Source organism: Leptonychotes weddellii, chromosome 6 (assembly GCF_054177405.1).
Source record: "Leptonychotes weddellii isolate Sample4059 chromosome 6, ASM5417740v2, whole genome shotgun sequence".
NCBI lineage: Eukaryota > Metazoa > Chordata > Mammalia > Carnivora > Phocidae > Leptonychotes > Leptonychotes weddellii.
The window spans coordinates 137,791,970-137,812,998 of record NC_138374.1 but is presented as its reverse complement, the minus strand read 5'-3'; the positions used below and the strand labels follow the sequence as shown (position 1 = coordinate 137,812,998).

Below are 21,029 nucleotides of genomic sequence, written 5' to 3'. Positions count from 1 at the left end.
CTGGGGGAGGCAGCTGGTTCTGTGTGGGGTCGGGCCCTCCAGGCCTGTGTCTTGCTGCCCCCCAGTGTGGGGCAGGTTACTTCAAGCCTAGGCAGGCAAGACTTCCAACACAAAATTAATGGGGCTTGATGGGTGTTATTGACCCTGGGAGCCCACTGGGATGGGAGGAGGGGAGGCTATAGCCTGAGGACTGTCCTGCAGAAGACTGGAGACACACTCATGTGGTGGCGATAAGAATTGTTGAGCCGCCTGGGCGGCTCAGTCCATGAAGCCGGCGACTCTTAGTTTCGGCTCAGGTTGTGATCTCAGGGTGGAGGGATTGAGCCCCAAGTCAGGCTCCACACTCAGCGTGAAGTCTGCTTGGGATTCTCTCCCTCTCCCTCCCCCACCCCCGCTCCTGCACACACTCTCTCTCTCTCTCTCTCCAATTGCTCATATTTCATGAGAGATTAGGTACGTCTGAAAAATAAGGCTGGGGTTTTAACCTTAATTATCGAATGTGAGCCTCACAACAGCATCTTGAAGTGCGTAGTCTTATCATTTCCAATTTACGGATGGGGAAGTGGGATCTGAAGAGCCTGAGAAGCTAGCCTGAGGCCTCATAGCTCCTAAGTGACGCCCTGCGGTTGGAACTCGGGTCTGAGCCCTGTGCTTGGCCTCTTGACCACTGCACACAGTGGACTAGGAAAGAGCGCAGCTAAAGAGTTTCCTCTTAATGTCTGGGTGTCTTATTACATGGATACGCAGAGTCCGTTACCCATCTCCTTCTGGCGGGCACCTTCTTGTTTCTTGTCTTGCCGTGACAGGCAGCGGTGGGGGGAACAACGACACAGCACTCATGACACCACGGTGTGAGAACACCCGAGGGATAAGTTCCCCAAAGGGGAGTCTGTGGGTTGAAAGCCATGTACGGTTGTAATTTTGAGAGAGAATAGAAGCTGCACCAATTCGGACCCCCAGCGGCAGTGAGCGAATGCCTGGGTCCCTACACCTTTGTCCGAAGTATTTACCTTATCTGAGTGAGATTATATGTTTCCATGTTTAAGAGACATTTGCTTAACCTGTTTCTATGAACTGCATGTTCATATTCATTGCCAACTTAAAAAATTTGGGTTGTTGGTCTTTTTCTTATTGCTTACATGTATTAAGGAATTTAGGCCTTTATGATGTGATTTATGAATATTTTTCTCTGGTTCGTCATTTGTCTTTTGACTTTTTTGGGGGAGATGGTGTTTGCCATGCAGATTTTTTAAAAATGTAGTTGAACTTACCAATCGCTACGATGTCTAGGTGTTGTAGCATACTTAATGAGATCTTCCCTATGCTAATATTATTTTAAAAGATTATTCTTTTTTTTTTTCTGGTGGCTTGAAGAGTCTTTTACATTTAAATATTTGATCCATTTTGAGTTTATCATAGACTGATGCATGAGGTGTGACTCTTTTTTTCCCCAGTTATAACCTAATGTCCCTTTACAGTTTATTGAATAATCCATTTCCCCCACACTGGTTTTATTTTATTTATTTATTTACTTAGAGTGGGGAGGGGCAAAGGGAGAGAGAATCTCAAGCAGACTACCTGCTGAGTGCAGAGCCCCACATGGGGCTCGATCTTATGACCCTGAGAGCACGACCTGAGCTGAAATCAAGAGCGGGTCCCTCAACGCACTGAACCACCCCGGCGCCCCTCCCCCACTGATTTTAAAGAAGTGACCTTTCAAATCTGCCAAATGCTTAAATGCTTGGGTTTATCCTGCTTCTCGGCATAGTGCGTAGTTAGTAGTGCTTGTTCTGAGGCCTGTTGCCTGGGTCTGACCCAGGCTCCCCCTTGACTAGCGGTGTCACTGGCCTCCTCCTCCGAGAGACTGTTGGGAGGATCGGGTTGGGATATGTGCGTGCCTCTGTGTGGCCAGGGCTCAGACTGAGCTACTCTTTTAAGATTGTGGTAAAATACACATCAACATTTTTTTTTTTTAAAGATTTTATTTATTTGACAGAGACAGCGAGAGCAGGAACACAAGCAGGGGGAGTGGGAGAGGGAGAAGCAGGCCCCCCGCTGAGCAGGGAGCCTGATGGCAGCTCCGATCATGACCTGAGCCGAAGATAGACGCTCAACGACTGAGCCACCCAGGCGCCCTCCTTTTTTTAAATACAAAAGATAGCATAGTTTTCCACATCTTGCTTTTTTGCGTAATGCGAGATTTTTTTCTCAAATCAGTACATAGAGAATTACTCTTTAAATGAGACTTTTTTTTTTTTTAAGATTTTATTTATTTGACAGAGATAGCGAGAGCAGGAACACAAGCAGCGGGAGTGGGAGAGGGAGAAGCAGGCCCCCTGCTGAGCAGGGAGCCCGATGCGGGGCTCGATCCCAGGACCCCGGGATCATGACCTGAGCTGAAGGCAGACACTTAACGACTGAGCCACCCAGGCGCCCCAATACACATCAGATTTATCATCTTGGCCATTTGAAAGTGTGCAGTTCATTAGTGCAGACTAAGCAGTTTTCGGTTATTGTTATTTCTGAGCCATTTCTAGTTGTTCCATGCTTTCGTCTGTTTGTGATGGTATCATACTGCTTTAAGGTTTGGTCGGGCCCATCCCTGTCTCCTTCCTCCGCTTCCTCAGAATCATCCTGGCCGCCCTTGCTGACTTTTCCTTTTGAATCAGCTTGTCGCGGTCTAAAAAGTTCCTTTTGGTATTTTTATTAGGATCAGGTAGACTTTGCAGAGTGGTGTAGGGAGCATTCACAGTGCGGAGTCTTCCTGTCTCAGAGTGTCCCAGGCAGGGGGGCTCCAGGCTTCACAGCTGCCTGCCGCCCGTTGGGAACCGCGTCCTTCCTGGGGACCCGGGGCGAGCTGGACGGACCAGTGAGGCGCGCAGGTGCGTGTGCGCGCAGGTGCGTGTGCGCGCGTGTCCTAGGCCCGAGCGCGGGCAGCCGTGGGACTTCGGGAGCTGACTTGGGGGCCTTCATACAAATGTGCGTGGCGGCGCCACACGCCCACAGACAAGAGCGCTCAGCGTGGACGTGCAGCTCGGTGAATTGTCACAAAGCGCACGCCCACGGGGCCACCACTCAGATGAGGAGCGGAAGGCGATCCGCCCCCTGCCCCACCCCGCCACCACCACTCTGCGGCTCTTCAGACCGTTAGCTTCCTCAGGTCTAGGGGGAGTGGGCTGTGGGTACCGTTTGGGACCGGGGCGCCAGGCAGCACCTTCTGCGAGCACGCGGAAGACACCGCCCGCCTCCCAGCGGGCCAGGCTCCCGCCAAGGCTGAGTTCAGAGATGGGAACGGCTGTGCTCTGGGAGGGCCAGCCAAGAGGTGGACACGGCCCGGCCGGCCACGCGACCCACGGGCACCGGGCCCCAGCTAGCCTGCTGCAGCCCCCACGGTGGCTCTCTGCCCAGCACCCCCAGCCCAGCCCCTTTCTGGCCCGAGGCAGAGTCAATCTCACTGGGCCTCTGGGGCCGTTGGACTGTTTGCCCTCCTTCCCTGTCTTTCCCTCTAATTAGGTGATAATCTCGGGGAGGTGACCTGGCCAGACCTTCCGGGCCTGGTCAGCAGATTACCTCTGAGGCCTCTGGGGCAGGATTACACATTTTTCTCTGGAGTTGGTCACCATGCGGGGCTGAGAGCCAGCATCCAGCACCTCCTTTGTATGGGTCCTGAGGAGCCTTCTCTCCCCAAGCAGGGTGTAGTCCACTGTCGGAGCCAAGGTAAACACCAACTCTGCCAAATACAAGGCAAATACAAGCAGGTACTGGACCGCAAACAGGAGAGAGGAGGGGCGGGGCTGCCGGCAGGGGTCAGGGTCTGGGGAGGTGGGGCTGGGAAGAGGCGGGTTGGGGGGTGGGTTGGGGGCTGAGTTAGAGAAAGGGGCAGGGCCTCAGCTTAGAGCCTGTGGCCTGACCTCTCCCTGGGACCTGGGGACTTTAGGCATTTAGGCATGGGAATAGGTGACCTGGTGAGAGCAGGAGTGTGTGTGTGTGTGGGGGGGGTCATACACTGCTTCCTTAGGGAAGGTCAGGGTGCTTGGGCCCTGACTCCAGGTGGAGGGTGTGCCTGAGGAGGCCTGTTGCCCTCACCTCCCTCACACCTAGGACTCCCTTCCAGGAGCTTCTGTGATGGGTGGAAAGGCAGGAGACGAGCAGGAACCGACAGGTGGTGGGCAGCCCAGAGAAGGGGGAGCTCGGGGGGAGCTCCAGGGGAGCCCAGAGAGGCACCTGCCCCGGGGCAGAGAGACTCTCAGCTGGAGCAGATGCAGACTCCCCACCTCACCAGCTGTTAGAATTTGGCAAGTTCCTGAACTGCTCTGAACTTCAGTGCTTCAATCATGCTACGGGGACAAGCTTCCCTTCCTGGCAGGGTGGTTGTGAGGAGCAGCAAGCTCCTGGGTGAATCACCAGGCATGCTAAGTGCTCATGATGGCTAATGAGCATTATGATTATTACACGGAAATCAGGAAATGTGTTTCAGCTGGTAGATGGAGAGCACTGGGGACGTATTCTAGGCTCCCCAGGACCAAATTCTGCATTTGGACACAGGGACCCACGTCCTTCTGGATACTTCTCAGCAGCCACTCCCTTCAACTGTAGGCCTTTATTGCTGAGAAGGGATCCGTTTTCTCTCTGACCCCTCCTGAAATCCTGGGCCTCTGCAACCCGAGAGGCTGGAGTCCATCCCGCGCTGCTGGTGGCCCGTCAGCCAGACCTGAGTCCCTGCTCAGAAGCCAGGGCCGTGGGATTGGCAGGTGCACACTAAGCCCGTCCTCAGTGGCGGTGTGCTGGGCAGCTCGCTCACCACTTACGTAAGTGCGGCCGGGAAGCTGAACGTGTTTTTGCTGGCAAGAACAACTGCAGGCAGAGTTGAGAAATATGTCTCCGTGTGCATGTTTTTCTGATTATTGACATTTGCAAGTTTATTTGAAGAGGAAAAAAGTAGAAAAACAGCAAAGCTGTTTGGGTTTCTGGCACCAACCTGAGGTCCAGAACGGGGAGGGGCCCCGTTTCCCAGGGCTGTGTTGCAGAGTCCCCAGCGGTGGTGGGGCCCCAGCGCCCCAGAGACTGGGATGGCTTGGGCCTGAGGGGCCTGCAGGTGTGGGATTGGTTGCCAGGGGTTACTTCCTGTCGAGGAAGGGGAGGCAGGGATGTTGTGGGAATTGCCCTCCCTTAGCGCTTTCCAGGGAGAGAAGCAGCGTTTGTCTGAGGGCACCGGGACCTGGCTCTCATCCTTCTCCAAACCAAAGTCATCAACTATTAGAATAATAAACCTATCGATTAATTCCATGTTTTCAAGCTGGTATTGTCTGAGGTGAACAGACACAGACGTGCTTCCTGACCTCTGAGAGCTGAGGACTCCACACGGTGAGATGCTAGGGGCAGGAATGGGGTCCGAATGCTCGCTTCACAGAGAAAGAGACAGGGGCTCGGCCAGCGGCTCTGTAAGGAGTCCGAGGCTGCCCGTGAATCGTGGCAAGACTGGGGATGGACTCGGGCCTCCTGTCCCTTCCACGCCAGGCTGTCCCCACTCCTAGATGCATAGTTCATGGTAAGCGTTGGGCCGGGAGACCCGACACCAAGTGCTTTGGGCATTCAGGGAGGCGATGTTGGGACCTTTGTTTTCAGGAGTGGACACTTCTGATTTCCGTCCCAGGTGATGTGCTTTCATCCTCTTCAGAACCCTTGTCTTTGCAGGAAGCTGGGGTGCAGGGTACTGCTGTCCTGCTTCTGACACTGGCCTTGGGACAAACAAAGAAGGCTCCCAGTCCTTGACTGCCCCCCCCCCCCAGCTCCTGCCTCCAGGGCGCTTTATGCAGGAGCTGGGGGGACAGTGGGCTCATTCTCAAGGGGATTGGAGGATAAACAGAAGGAAGGAGCGGGACTGGCTCCTGTTGGGGCTGGAGGCCTTGAGCCTGTGCCCTTCCCTCTGAAGAGGCAGGTCTCACCCTCTGAGGACCCCACGTGCCCCCCTCCCCCATGGGCTTCCACTTTTTGGCTCCTGATGGAACAGGGGCACTCCACTGATCAGACCCCCGACTCAGATCTCCCTTCCCTGGCGCCTCAGCACGTCGGGGACCCTTAGCTCGGGATGGCCTGGGCTTCGTGCGGTTTGACATTACAGTATGGACAAGAGGAAGAGGACTCTTGGTGCCTAGTGGTGTTGACTTTCCATTCTCCCCGAGTGATGACTTCTGGCCTTGCCCGTGATGGAGCACAGAAACCCTTGTGTTCTTAGGAGGGGCAGGCACAGGCTTGCAACCTGCCCCCCAGACAGCAGAGCAGTTGCTCGGGGACAGGTGCTGAGTTGCGTGCTTTTTGTTCAGTGCTAGAGTGTGCAGGCCAGCTCCTCCCTGCTGCCCCCATCACCCAGGGTGGGAGTGAGGGCCATGGAGATGCATCTGGAAGAATGGTTGGAGCAAGAAGGGGCCACCCAGGAGCAGACAAGCAGGGGCAGATGGGGAGGAACCATGACCTTGTGCAGACCAGGGGACCTGGCCAGCAGAGCTGAAGGGCTGTAGAGCAGAGCGAAAGTGACAAGTAACAGGGCACGGAGCCCAAGGGCGGGTGAACCCTCTCGGACCTGGAGGGGCTTGTCCTGAGGAGCCCGCCCTCACTCTCCCCTGTCCCCTGGCTTCCCTTGTGCTCTGCCCCACCTCCTTCTCCCTCCTGAGACTGAATAACTTGGACAGACCCAGGCTATGTTGCTTCTTTGTTTTAAACGAATATATATTCATTCTGAGAATAATACAGCTTATAGAAAATCTAAAAACTGGGACACCTGGGTGGCTCAGTCGTTAAGCGTCTGCCTTCGGCTCAGGTCATGATCTCGGGGTCCTGGGATCGGCCCCACATCGGGCTCCCTGCTCTGTGGGAAGCCTGCTTCTCCCTCTCTCTCTGCCTACTTGTGCTCTCTATCTCTCTGTCAAATAAATAAAATCTTTAAAAAAAAAAAAAGAAAATCTAAAAACTGCGGGAAGATGGAAGGAAGAGAAAGAAATCACTTCCAGTCCCACCCTCTGGAGAGGTGGGCAGAGGTGCCGGGAGGGCACTGGGGACATCATTTCCTCCCTTCAAGGAGACGCTCAGAGGCTCCCGCCCAGCCACGCAGTTGCTGTGGGCACCGGCTCGGAGAATGGTCGGGAGCAGCGGTGAGTGGTGGCCGGGTGGGGAGGGACAGCCTTGCCCATTCTGGCATCAGCACGATTATTTTCTTGGGGTCTTTCCTGAGTATTTGACCAGCCTGCACGGAGTGCTTTTAGAAGCATAGTTAACACAGTGTTCTTCACAGGTTCTCGAAAAAACATAGTTTGCATGCTTTTTTTTTTGAGTAACCCCCTGTGCTCAACGTGGGCCTTGAACCCATGACCCTGAGATCAAGAGTTGCATGCTCTACCGACTGAGCTAGCCGGGCAGCCCTGGAAGAAACACATTTTGAAGAAGGGCTGGGACAAGCAATAGTTGCCAATGGGTGGTTTATAATTAATCATTCCCCATTAAAAAAAAAAAAATAGTGACTCAGTTTTAAAGATTCAGAAAACCATTACTCAAGCTACTTGGCCGAGGGAGTGGCCATTACGTTGCTCCCCCAGCTCTGCTTTTGTGGACGAGAAAAAAAGCCTTTTGATTTGCAATTTCTCTGAGCTGCCCCAGTGCTTTGGGCATTGTTAGAGCCAGCGGGGAAGGAACAGCCCTGCTGTTGATCAGGCTGGTCACTGCACACAGCAGGAGCTTCCGTCTGAACTGGGGGGAGGGAGGTGGGCAGAGAAGCGAATTTCCTGGAACGGGCAAGTGCAGAAGCAGGAGAGAGCTCCCTCTGGCTCCAGGCTCCTGTTTTCTTTCCGCGGCATCTCCGCAGACTCCTCCCGACTCCTCCACTCCTCCGGTCTCCGGCGGGCTGTGCAGCTTGGGGGGGGGCGCAAGGGGGGGTTAGCAGCACCATTGAGACCCCTGTGTCATCTGTGGCTAGCACTCTTGGCCGTTTCCGGTGGGGAGGCCCTGTCCCTGGAGTCCCTCTCGGGCACCCTACATTAAACCTGCATTAAGCACACGCTGAGTTCTTTGATGAATATTAGTGGGAGCCCCTGTCTCACAGTCATGGCTGGGTAAAGTGTCAATGAAAGGATGAGCCACGTGTGGACCTTCGTGCAACCTGCCTGTGTCTGTTGGGTCTGTTGTGTCTGGTGAATTCTGATTTCCGCTCATCAGCTGATGAGGGATCGTGAAGCTCCGCACCAACCAGCACAGTCCTCTTCGGCGGTATCTCTGTCTTAGTTCCTACAGTGGTGGTAGTTTGTGCGTGAGCTTGACATCTGTGTTAACTTTTATCCTTAGAGCTGCTTTAGCGAGTGGAAAATGGAGAAGTAAAAATATGGATACGGTGATCAGAAGTATTGGGTGGTAAAAATAAAATCTTAAAAAAACGAACAAAAGATAGGGGTGCCTGGTGGCTCCGTGCATAGAGCATGTGGCTTGATCTCAGGGGCAGAGGTTAGGCGGGTCTTCTAAAACAGAGCCTCATCGGGCACAGATAGAAATCATTCTGTGGGCCAGACGCACCCATCTGGTGCCCATCGGCGTACACACATTGACTGCGTGTTGGTCATGAAGGAACAGGACACACGTGAGACAGGCATTGGGACTGGCAGTCCTGCTCCGGGAGAGCCGTGGGCAAATGACCAGGAGCACACGTGAGAAAGTTGGTAGCCACACCCTGGTGCAGCAGGACGCTGGAAGCCACCCAGCCCTCGCGGAGCAGGAGAACTACTGGAGTGCACAGTGGAGTATCACAGGCATGAAGGTGGGTGAGTCCCAGAGCCATAATGAATGGCGAAAGCACGTTCCAGCAGACTACATACAGACCTTTTATATAAAGCCTCCAAATCAATCAAGGCCAAGAAAAAATTAGGGGTCTGTGCACAGTGAACCTATTGTCAAAGGTAAAGGACAGTTGCACCCAAACTGTTAACACTGCCAAGGCAGGGCTTCCGGGACAGTGGCTGTGCGAGGGCTGGGGGTGTCTCATGCTTCCTAACTTCTGTGTGTATTACATGTATTACTGTGTGTGTGTTCAGTATTTGGGAGTACCTTTAAAAACCATATCTGAAACGCTGGAAGTATATTATTGAGGATTCCATATGAAGGGTGTGCTGTAATTCGGGCTTTTCAGAGTCCTTTCAAGCCATCTGGGCAGGGAAGCACCCTCAGGGGACCTGGGCTTCGGGGGGCTGGGACTTTGCTGCTGTTGGGAAGTGTGGTTCCTGTGTCCCCGTTCTGCTGTGGGGAATGCGTCTCCTGTCCTTGAGGGCAGGGTCTCTCTGCTGCCGGTGTCCTCCTCACTGGCACCTGCCGCTGGGCGCCTTCTCGAATATTTGTGGAATGTAGGACAGAGGGAGGGAACATCAAGGCCAAGGGGTCTAAGAAACCTGCCCAAATTGATCCCCTGCATGGTGAGATTCAACTACCTTTCTCATCCAGAGTCCAAGACTCTGGTGAAGAAACCCGGCAAGGACCGGCGGCTACCCTGCCCCTGTCCCCAGGCTGCCAGCCTCAGAGCAGAGGGTGCCGGCGGGGGGCGGGCATCAGGCTCCACATGGTGAAGTGAGGAGGACACCTGAAGGCCGTGAGCTGTGTCCAGCGGTCGCTCTGGGGGTGCTCTCCTCCTGGAGGGCTCGCTGACCCTTAGTCCCTCTGACTGCCACTTTGGATGGGCGGGAGGAAGGACAGCCTGCCAAGTGTGACATAAAGTCCTCCCGAGCAAGAAGGCTTAGCAGGTCAGACACGGTGATGCTGGCCCTCCAGGCCTGGGAGCTCAGGAGAAGGTGAGGGCGGTTCCTGCTGGGCTTTTCTGAAATCTTTGGCCAGATTTATTGCTGCTCCTCGCTCATAAATCGTTTGAAGGGCCAAGTGTGCTTAATATGAAAACTGGCCTCGATTCCCTTAGCTGGGTGGACTCATTTAATTAATTGGTTAGACTAGTTTTATCTCAAATTCTGTGACTCTATTTAACCTATTCTAAAAAAAGTTTACCTGTTCCTTTAATTTTCAATATTATTTTCCTTGAGTAGCACATACATGATATTTTTCAGGGGTAGGGAGCACATTTATTTTTTACCTTCTAATTTGCTCCCTAGAATAAAAATAGCGTGGTCCTACAGGTTTCATAGACAGGAGTGGGTCCCCGCACAGAGGGCCACACCCCAGTTGTGCAGCAAGCTTACTGGTGACCTTGGGCAGACCTCTGTGTCTTACTGTCTGTAAAATGGGCCACCTACGGTGACGCTCCAGGGATCCTGAGACTTCTCATGTAGTCCTGCATCTTGTGAGCCCCAGCTGGGTATCTGCGTGCATTCATTCAGTCACTACCCCATCGTGTGTCCGGTGGGCCCCTGTCATGTGCCAGAGGGTGGGCCAGGCACTGAAATATAACACAAGAAAACAGGGTGTCAATTCTTGTGGCATTAGAGTCTCAGAGAGAAGACAGACACAGACTTGGTATATGGCAGCGTGTGATGGGTGACGGGGTGAGGAAGACCACACCTGGTGGTGGCCTGATTCAGCTGGGGGTGAGGGAAGGCCTCAGGGAGGGGATATTGAGGCTGAGACCTGACATAGGAGGTCGTGTGGGGCGGGGGAGGGGCTCTGTACCTTCTGAGGGGCGTGGGGAGAGATGAGGCCTGCAAGCGCTGGGGAGATGGGTGGCAGAAGGCCCTGTGAGCCAGGCCTCACGCTTGGAATTCATGCTGTGGACAGTGGCAGGCCCCTGAGGGGTTTCTTTTTTCTTTTTCTTTAAAAATTAATTTATTTTTATTTTTATTTATTTATGCATTTTTAAAAGAGTCTATTTATTTATGTGAAAGAGAGAGTGTGTGATTATGGGGTGGGGGAGAGGCAGAGGGAGAAGCAGACTCCTCCCGGAGCAGGGAGCCCGACGCGGGGCTCGATCCCAGGACCCTGAGATCATGACCTGAGCCGAAGGCAGATGCTTAGCCGACTGAGCCACCCAGGAGCCCCAAGGATTTTCTGACCGAGGGAGTCGGGTGGCCAGGGGCGGCTTCCGGAGGCCCCCTGGGGGCCGTGGCCTGGGCCCGCGGATGGGCTTGAGGGACGTGTGGTTCTGAAGCCCCTGGCTTCCCAGATCAGAAGCAAAGCCCTTCCCGGCTGCTGTAGGCTGCTATAGGCTTACCGAGTGTCTTCTCCCTCCGCAGAGGTGGTGAGCGATACGGTGACCAGCCTGCCTGGGGCCAGTGTGACCCTGACCTGCCCGGGCGGGGAGCCGGGGGACAAGGCCACTGTTCACTGGCTGCTGGGGAACCGTGTGGCAGGCTCACACCAGAGCGGCTGGGCTGCCATGGGAAGGAGGCTGCTTCTGAGGTCGGTGCAGCTCAGTGACTCCGGAAACTATTCATGTTACCAGGACGGCCGCCTGGCCGGAACCGTGCGTTTGCTGGTGGACGGTGAGTGCGAGCTCAGAGTGCTAGGAGACAGGTCCCAGCTGTCCCTTTAAACTCCTGTTATTTCCTTGGCCCAGCAAATTTGGGGAAAGATCCACTGACATCTGCCAGCAGTGAGATGGAGGAGCCTCCTCTTGGGTGGGGGCACCTGCCTGATGGGGAACCCCCCTCCCCCTGGCCTGAGTGCTTAGGGCAGAGGCCCGGGTAACAGCCTGCGGCCGGGGTTTGGGTGCTCCTCCTCCTTCCCAGCTTCACCCCTGTGCCCAGTGTCCCTGGTGGTCAATATGGTTAATTTTATTACCTTACCATTGTTGGGAAGATTGCGCGAGTGTGTGTGTGGGGGGGCTGCCCCTTGGCCTCGGGGCTGGCTGGCTGCAGGGCCATGCTCCCTCCTCACACCGGCTGTGCTCTCCCTTCAGTGCCCCCTGAGGAGCCCCAGCTCACCTGCTTCCGGAAGAGTCCCCTCAGCAAGGTAGTCTGTGAGTGGGGTCCTCGGCGCCCACCCTCCCCGACGACCAGGGCCACGTTACTGGTGAGGAAGTTGTGAGTATCTGGGCCGGGCTGTGTGTCCCCGTCTTCTCCATCCTTACTGAGGCCCCTCGAGGGCTGACGGCTCTCACTACAGCAAGTGGGCTTCTGGCCAGTGGTTCCCAGACTTCATCACTGGGAAGTCATCACTTTGGGATGGGGAGGAGGGAGTGGGGGACCTACCGAGAACTTGCCGGCTGGGCGGTGCTGCATTCGTGACCACACAGTCTTGGGGAGGGAGGGGGTGTCGTTTTCCTTGTTTAACAGCTGGAGAGGCTGAGCTTGAGCCATCCATGAACTTGCTTTAAGGTCATCTTGCTTGTAAGTGGCTCCGCTAGGAATCAGATCCCAGTCTGTCTGAGTTTATCCAAAATGTCAGGTTTGGGGTGTGCTCTGAAGAAGATGCAGAGGTGCCCCCCTGTGAGGGCAAGAGCTCCTCAGTAGTCTTGATGGTGGGAGCCTTTTGTCAGGCTCTTTCCCCTAGACAGGCCTTAGAGCAGTGGGCTGGGGCGGGGAGAGGGCGGGTGTAGGACCCAAAGACACCGCTGGGCCTGGGAGGAGCCCAGGACGGCTGTGAGGAGCAGGGAGCTGCAGAAAACACAGGAGCCTCCGTCCCCAGCGCAGGGCCCCTCCGTCCAGGTGTCTGTAATGGAGTTTGAGCTGTGGGTAGTCAGTGTCAAAAATCTGAGCAGTGACTTCAGCAGGCGGTTGGGTTCCATGGTGTCTGTCTGCAGAGAGTTGTCAGGCCTGGTCTCCGTGCAGAACTGTGCACATTGTTCATCTGCAAAGGGCACCGCTGCCCAGAGGGAGAACTGGAACCCTGCAGAACCCAAAGCTGGGTTGTGGGTGTAATTGTCTGGGACCTGGAGGGTGTTTGTCCCCGGACAGGGTGTCCTGCACCGTGGCTGGTGGCCACCCAGACTAGCCACAGAAAGCCGGTTCGGGTGGCACACCTCCCCTGTCCTGGACTGAGGAAGCGGGAGAGGAGCTGCACCTAGGGACCCTGTGCCTGGGCGGGGGGAGGTCCGCAGGCCCCGGGGAAGAGGTGTGTGCGTGCACGTTACAGCCTCGCCCCACCGGGCTGGCTCACCTGTTCTTCCCCAGCACCTGCCCTGGGCTCGGTACTTACTGGGGCTGCTGGAGGGACGCCCATCCTCAAGCCCTCCCTGGCGACCCACCTCCTCAGCGTTAGTGGGATGGAGGCGCTAACTGCCCCTGGGAACGGAGGAGCAGGCTGTCCAGAGGGAAAGAGTTTGCTCTGGGCCCAGGGTCTACACCTGAGTCAGCAGTGATCTGTGGCCCCAGCGGCAGGATGAGTGGCTGCAGCACCTCCCGCACCCACACATGTCGTAAGCGGGCCAGGTGGGGCCGCGTCTGACTCACCTTGAGTATCTGCGGCCACCCAGGAGTCTTTTCCGGGCCCATCGGCTGGAGATGCTCCCACCTCCTCGGGGAGCCTGCGAGCCCTGTGCTAGGCTATTCCACTGGCTGTCCTCGTCCGCCCGGGGAAGGCGTTTCGTTAGAGGCTTGAGGCTGGGGATGGGGCCTCTCCGGACTCCTTGCGGCGCCTGCATTGGGACGAGGCTGGGAGGCGCCCCCATCCAGTGCCTCAGGGGCCAAGTGTGCTTTTCAGCTCAGCATTTTGACTGGCCGGGCCAGGCAGTAACCTTGATGTCTCACTCCGTGGCCAGTGAACCCTAACAAACCCCTGTGACGTGGGTATTACTAATATTCCCATTTTCAAATGAGAAAACAGGCTTGGTGCGGTTGGATAATTGACTGAAATCACAAGACCTACTAAGTGCTGCTGGGTGTGGAGCATTTTGTCTCCGTTCCCCTCGCCCACCCTGAGTAAGGGCAGACGCTGGTGGCGAGCCTGCCCTCACCCTGTGCCCACAGCCGGAGCAGCCCGCTGGGGGACTCCCAGGAGCCGTGCCCGTATGCCCAGGGGTCCCAGAAGTTCTCCTGCTTGCTGGAGGTCCCGGAGGGAGACAACTCCTTGTATGTCGTGTCCCTCTGCGTCAGCAACAGTGCTGGAAGCAAGTCCGGCAGACCCCACACGTTTGAGGGCTACGGAATCCGTGAGTAAGCTCTCCCGTACCCCAGCCCGGAGGCCCCCGTGCCCTCGGACAGCCCCTCACAGATGCTCGGGGGCGGGGCCGGGCGGGGCCGGGCGGGGCCGGGGTTTGCTGAGCCGGTGCCTTCTGGGGCCTCCTTTGCCAGGGGCCTGGCAGGCGGACGGGGGCCCTGGCAAGATGGCACGGGGAAGTGGTCTGGGCGCTGGGGTGGGGTGCTGCCTGTTTCGGGGGGACGTGCACCACACTCGCTGCCGCATGGGAGCCTGCTCTCCTCCCCCACAGTGCAGCCTGACCCGCCTGCCAACGTCACTGTCACTGCTGTGGACGGAAATCCCCGCTGGCTCAGTGTCACCTGGAAAGACCCCCCCTCCTGGAACTCCTATTTCTACAGGCTGCAGTTTGAGCTCCGGTACCGGGCTGAACGGTCAAAGACGTTCACCACGTGGATGGTAAATTCTTCTTCTACTTCCGGACAGTAAAGTGTGGCGGGGTACTCAGCGTTCCTGGAACGGAGAACACGGTTCTGGGCGCTGCTCTGTGACTCAGCCTGCAGGCCTTGGGGGAGTCTCTGACTCCTCCTGAGCCCTAGTTGTCTCGTGCAGCAAATAGGAACGATGATCACAGGCCTGTCTGAGAGGACGCGCGGGACAGCGGCAGGCAGTTGGGCCACACGCGGGTTGAGGGCGTGGCCCGCAGGGTTCTGTGGGCGGGACTTACAGCTTCCACGGCCTGGGCCCAGGGGAGCCCCGTCGCGCCCTGAGGCTCCGAGCGTCTCTGTGCAGCCTGGAGCTCTCACTCCCTGGACCTGAGAGAGCATGCAGCTGAAGGGCAGGGTGGCCCAGGGCTGCCTGACCAGAGCCCCCGGGCCTCACCCCACTGTCGCTGTGCCCCCGCCCGCAGGTCCAGGAGCTCCAGCACCACTGCATCATCCACGATGCCTGGAGAGGCATGCGACACGTGGTGCAGCTCCGGGCGCGGGAGGAGTTTGGGCACGGCTCCTGGAGCGCCTGGAGCCAGGAGGCCACGGGCACCCCCTGGACAGGTACTGTGGTGGGCGTGGCGCGGATGTTTCAGCTTTGTCGCTATGTAGCAAGTCACCCCCAAAGCGGTGCTGAAATAGCAACCATGTATCCACTCAAGATTTTGGAAGGAAGCCAGGTAGGCAGCTCCCGCCGGGACCTGCGGGACCAGCTGCCGGTCCGACTCGCGGTGCTGGTGGCAGCTGGGGCCTTCGGCTCTCCCTGTGGCCGTCAGCTTCCTGCCGGCCACAGAGGCGCAGGCGGGGGAAGTCACTCCACAGCTTGATGGGAGGAACCACAAAGAATTTGTAGCTGGGTTTGGTGTACCACAGTTACTAAAAGATGTTAAAGGTGATAATAATTTCTTTTGGGGAATTACTGAAATTACTGTGCTTGATACAGAACATGAAAAATTCCACAAATGTATGAAAAATAATTATTATCAGTATCTTTACCACCTCGAGAAAACCAGTGAGAACATTTTAGTATGCGTCTTTCGTTTTTCTAAGTACATTTGTGTGTGTGTGTGTGTGTGTGTGTGAATACTGTGAGCATTCTCATGTTATCAAATATTTTCCAAAAATGTGTTGTTTCGTAACTGCATGGTTAATGTGTTTTTTTAACTGCTGAAATTTTTTTTAAAGATTTAAAAAATTTCTTTATTAGAGAGAGAGAAAGATCATGAGCAGGGGGAAGGGGTAGAGCCCGATGTGGGGCTTGATCCCAGGACCCTGGGACCATCAGCTAAGCCGAAGGCAGACGCTTAAAGACTGAGCCACCCAGGCACCCCCAAAATTCCGTTTTGTTGGAAAGTTCTTTCTTTGTCTTTAAAAAATGTTGAATCATGGTAAAATATATGTAACTTAATTTTTGCCACTGTGGCCATTTTTAAGTATCTATTCAGTGGTGTTAAGTAAAATCTTGCTGTTGTGCAGCCGTCCCCCATCCACTCCCAGAACTCTCCATCCTGCAGAACTGAAACTTTGTCCCCATCAGACATGGAGGGGACCACCTGCTCTCTGTCTCTGAGAGTCACTCCTCATGTAAGTGGAATCAAATGGTAGTTGCGTTTTGGAGACGGGTCTATTCCACGTAGCGTGATGTCCTCCAGGTTCATCCGTGTTGTAGCAAGTGTCCGAGTCTCCTTCCTCTTTGAGGCTGAGGAATATTTGTGCACGATGGACCACGTGTTGCCTGTCCACTCATCTGTGGACAGACACTTGAGTTGCTTCCACTTTTTGGCCGCCGTGGCAGATGCTGTAGTGAACACCGCTGTACAAGTATCTGTTTGGGGCCCTGCTTTCAGATCTTTTGAGTAAATACCCAGAAGTGAAATTGCTATGTCATACAGTAGTTCTATTTTTAATTTTCTGAGGAACTACCACACTGCTTTGCACTGTGGCTGCACCATTTTACATTCTCATCAGCAATGCCCAGGGATCCGATCACATCCTCCTCCACACTTGGGATTTTCTGTGTTTTGTGTGTGTGTTCTTTGATAATAGCATCCTACTGGGTTTGGTATTGTGAGGTTGATTTGCATTTCCGTAATGAATAGTGATGTTGAACATCTTTTTATGTGCTTCTGGCCATTTGTATGTCTTCCTTGGAGAAATGCCTGCTCAAGAAGAAAGTTCTTTCCCATGTGAACCCCACCTTGTCTTCTGGAGACAAGGCTGCTGGTCTGCTCTCCCGAAGTTCTCCGGGATTCCCAGAGGACCCGCGTCTGCTCGGGTGTCTCTTCCCAGGCTGCTGTGTGGGATGGCCTATGGGTTCCTCACCGGTCTGCTACCTGTCTGCCACCTTCCTCTGAACCTGGTCTCCTTTGTGGATGTCCCTCTTGAAATTATTGACATCCCCCCCACAGTGGGAGACGGTGCAGCTGGGCCACCTGGCCAGCACCGGGTCCAGTCTCTGACTGTTCAGCTTCGAGCCGCTAGGCTTCTGTGCCTTGTTGGAGTGACCCGCGGAGGTTCGGACAGGACACGTATCTCCTCCCATAAGCAGCTGAAGCATTTGAGAACCCCATCCTGTGCACATGTGGTTTTGGGGGGTCCTCAAAGCCAGTGGCAAATATGCCCAAGAGAGAAATTGGCTGCCCCTCCCCCCTGCACCCCCCCCCCCGCTCCCCCGCAAACACCCCCCCACCTCCGCCGGCTGAGGGCAGAGCCAGAGGAGCTTGGGTGGCTAATGTGAGGGGCTGAGGTTGGAGATCGGGGAGCACGTCTGGAGAGTGAGGTTTAGTGAGTTTTACTGACAGTGCAGTTCCTTGGCTGTTTGGGGCACCAGTGGGCTTCCCAACCCCCGGGACCTGAAGACGCAGGCTGTTCCTGCCTCCCAGCCTCAGCGTGGGGTTGGTCACTTCTGGGGGGCACGGGGCTTGTGGAAGCATGCTGGACCAGGGAGTCAGGCTGTAGGACCTCTCAGAGCCTCAGCCCTGCCATGTGTCGGGGGGGATGATGCTGTGATCTGTCTTGTTCCCTTCGGAGAGTTGTTTGTTTTTAAAACAAGCTCTGGCCAGTTTTATTAAAGAAATACTTTGCATGATTTACTTTTCACCAGTCTGTTCTGGCCTGCCCCTTGTGATAGCAGACTTGTCTGGATCGGCGGCAGCTGGGTGTGCTCTCTGCGCTATCTTCCACGCGAGCAGCCCCTGGCGTGGTGGGCCCCAGCGTGGGCTGACGTGCATGGTGCTTTGTTCACCGTGACCCCGGGCCAGGCAGGTGCTGACGAGGACGACCAGTCTCTGCCTGTCTGCTCCTCTTCAGGGTCTGCTTGGGGCCGGGCACATACTGTCCCCTTTTCCTGAAATGTTGGAGCCTACAGATGATTGACTCCAGTGACTTTTTTGTTCCCCCTCCCAAGGGCAACCGCCAAGATGGCCAGGACGGAGACCCCTTGCAAAAGTTTTTATGAGCGCAAAGAGAAAACATCCTTCAGGAATAGTGGTGCATCCGCAGTTGGGGGTGTTAGCGATGCAGTGTTGCTTCGTTCCTGGGGTGACAGGAGGCAGGCTGTGGGTGTCCCGGGATCACTAACCTGGACTCCAACCTGGAGCCGCTCAGGTGGGATGGGCGATGTGGAGAAACTTTCCCAGTGGTTGTGAAATGTGCAGGGGGCGTTTGCCCGACTGTGGTGTTGGCAGGCTGCGGGGCCCCCAGCTTCTGGGGGGCCCAGAGAGAGCAGGAAAAGCTTCATGGAGGAGGTTTTTGCGTCGTGTGGTGGAGGGTGTGTGGGAGTGTCCCCACAGAGATGGGGATTATGGGCTGTCTGTGTGGCAGGTGGAAAGGGGGCTTTGGGTGAGGCTGGAGCACAGGTGTGAGAGTCACAGGACCGGGCGGGGCAGGTGCAGCGGACCTTGGAAAGCCTGCTTGAGGGTGGGGTGGGGGGTGGAGGGCGGAGAGGGCTGGGGGAGCCGCTGCAGCCAGTAAGGGCTTCAGCCCTGACAGCCCTTGATGCGTGGAGAACCGCCCCTGATGTCTGGCCGGGAGGAGGGTCACAGCGTGGAGGCCGGTCAGCCCCTCTCACCAGTGGGAGGGCTTCTCCGGACCCCTCCCCCCTCAGCTCTCACGGGGGTGCCCTTGAGTGAGCCTGGGCTCCCCAGAGCCCCTCTGCAAAGAGAGCGTGGGCCGGGGGCCTGGGAAGCCCATGAGGATAAGCGGGTTACGTCTCGTTGCTCACAAACCCTTCGACCCCCTCACATGCTGCTCACCCGCTCACCCACGCTCAGGAAACAAGCAGCACCGAGCGGCCTTGGGGTGCCCTGAGCTCAGACCCTCCAGCCCCCCGCTTCTGTCCCAAGAGGGAAAGTCTGCACCTTCAAGAGCCCCTGGGCACGTGTTTCTGGAGAGACTGTGCCCCTTGCGCTCAGCGCCGCTCCTGACAGGCCCTCTCCCCATGCCTGGCCCCCTGCTTGCCGCCCTCCCACGGGCCTGAAGCGGGCCTGAAGCGGGCCTGGCCGCACACGCACGCGCACGCACACCCGGCCCGGCCGCAGTCACCAGTGTGCTGCTCTAACTCGCCAGGCCCTGGGCCCTGGGATTCCGCTGTCTTTGGGGACCATATAAGGTTGCCAACTTTTAATTTTGCTAAGTAAGGACATAAACAGTTAAGTAAAAACTAGCTATTGACATTTACTGTTACCATTATTTCACAAAAGAAGGGAGGGCCGTGTGGGCCGCGTGGGTGTCCTGCGGCCTCTGGGCGGGTTTTCCGCTTTGGCCTCAGAGCAGCGGGCTTCCCTGCAGACCAGCGGGGGTGACTGACTGCTCCCCAGGAGCAGCTCCTCCCTGAGGGTTTGGTGTCTGCTCGGAGGGGAGCAGTGATTGACCTTCTGGCGGGTGGTTTGCAGGTGTGAAGCAGGGAGGGAACCCCAAGTGGGAAGCTATGCCGGAAGCCCGCCCCGGTGCCCCCTTCCTGCTCGGGCGCTGGGGTTCGTCCCTCTCTCCCAGTCACCTCACCTCTCTGCCACCACCCTCCGCCTCTTTTTCTTTTTCTGCTTTTTATTCTTGGCTCACTCCTGTTTCCCTCTCTGTACTCCTGCCCCCCGAGCCCTGCCCTGAACTGCTCATAATATACAAACAGTAAGAAAAAATGTTTTCTGTTCTCTGCCCCCCCCATTTTTTATCTATATTGAAATGTAATCGGCATATAACATGGTATTAGTTTCAGGTGTACACCTTAATGATTTGATATTTATGTTGCTGAATGGTGATCACATTAAGTCTGCTTAGCATCCATTACCACGCATAGTTACAAATTTCTTTTTGTTGTGATGACGACTTTTAAGGTCCACTCTCCTAGCAACTTTCAAATATGCAGTACTATTAGTCATGGTCATCATGCTGGACATCACATCCCCAGGGCCGGTTATGTTCTTTGTTCCTAATGCCGAGAGTCAGGTCACTGTTTAAGCAAATATTAATGTGCCAAGCGGGTGCTCCTTTCAGCATAGGTGTGTCTGGGAAGAAGCCAGCCGCCTTGCTCGGAATGTCTAGGAGATGTTCAGTGTCTTGGCCAAGATCATTTACCTGTCATGAAGTCCTCTGCCATCTTTTATATTGCATTTCTCTATCCTAAAACCCAAGCAAATGAACTCAAACCTGTCCTCAAGTTGATGGAAATGAGTTTCTTGTTTTAAAAACTCGTGTGGAAAAAAAAAAAAACCCTCACATGTGGTCTATTAATCTTGTCATTCATTCATTTTGTTATGAATATGATACCTCCTCTAATCTTGGAAATATTCCATACAAGGAAAACACGCAGCGGCAGTTACATTTAACGTTTCTAATAGTCTTCCCGAAGTGCTTTTCCATAATAGAAATTTTACTAACTACACAGTTTTTCAGAAAGATGTGTTAAGTTCTAGGTTCACAAAGATGAGTACGATAGAGTCTCTGAATGTGAGGAATGCTCAACCTAGAGATGGTTTTAAAAATAAAAAAAAAAGCCCAGGGGCATCTGGGTGGTGCGGTCAGATAAGCGTCTGACTTGATCTCGGCTCAGGTCGTGATCTCAGGGTCAGGAGATCGGCGAGCTCCATGCTCAGCCAGGAGTCTGCTGGAGATTCTCTCTCTCCCTCTGCCCCTCCCCCTGCTTGTGCTCTCCTCTTCAACTCTCCAATAAATAAGTTAATCTTAAAAAAAAAAAAGTTCATTCTTAGAGCCTGAAAGACTTGTTTCTTACAAAATTTTGGACAAGTTCTTTAACCTTCCCGTACCTCAGTTTCCCCATCTATAAAGTGGGGAAATCATGATACTGTCTCAGGATTGTTGTGGAGACCACACAGATTGATCCATGCCAGGTGGGGAGATTGGCACCTAGTAGGCGCTCAGTAAATGCTGGAGATCATTACAGTTGGTGTGGTCTTGTTGCCACGAGTCACTTCCAGGCACGCGGGGGCCTGTGGCTGTCCGCTGCTTCTCCTCCTTCACCCAACATGCCAGCTGAAGGGA

General features: G+C 55.1%; 1 protein-coding gene across 2 annotated transcripts in view; it reads left to right on the top strand.

The window, feature by feature from the left end:
- The window catches only part of IL6R (interleukin 6 receptor), a 40,795-nt gene that overhangs the window by 5,221 nt on the left and 14,545 nt on the right, over positions 1–21,029 (top strand). The window contains exons 1-6 of one of the 2 annotated variants that reach the window (XM_081825536.1): positions 3,871–8,797; positions 11,205–11,453; positions 11,870–11,993; positions 13,878–14,059; positions 14,339–14,505; positions 14,957–15,098. In XM_081825536.1, the coding sequence (XP_081681662.1) occupies positions 11,348–11,453; positions 11,870–11,993; positions 13,878–14,059; positions 14,339–14,505; positions 14,957–15,098 (721 nt within the window). In that variant the 5' untranslated portion in view covers positions 3,871–8,797; positions 11,205–11,347. Of the gene's footprint in view, positions 1–3,870; positions 8,798–11,204; positions 11,454–11,869; positions 11,994–13,877; positions 14,060–14,338; positions 14,506–14,956; positions 15,099–21,029 lie in introns of those variants that run through there. The other variant, XM_081825535.1, reaches the window with a different exon arrangement.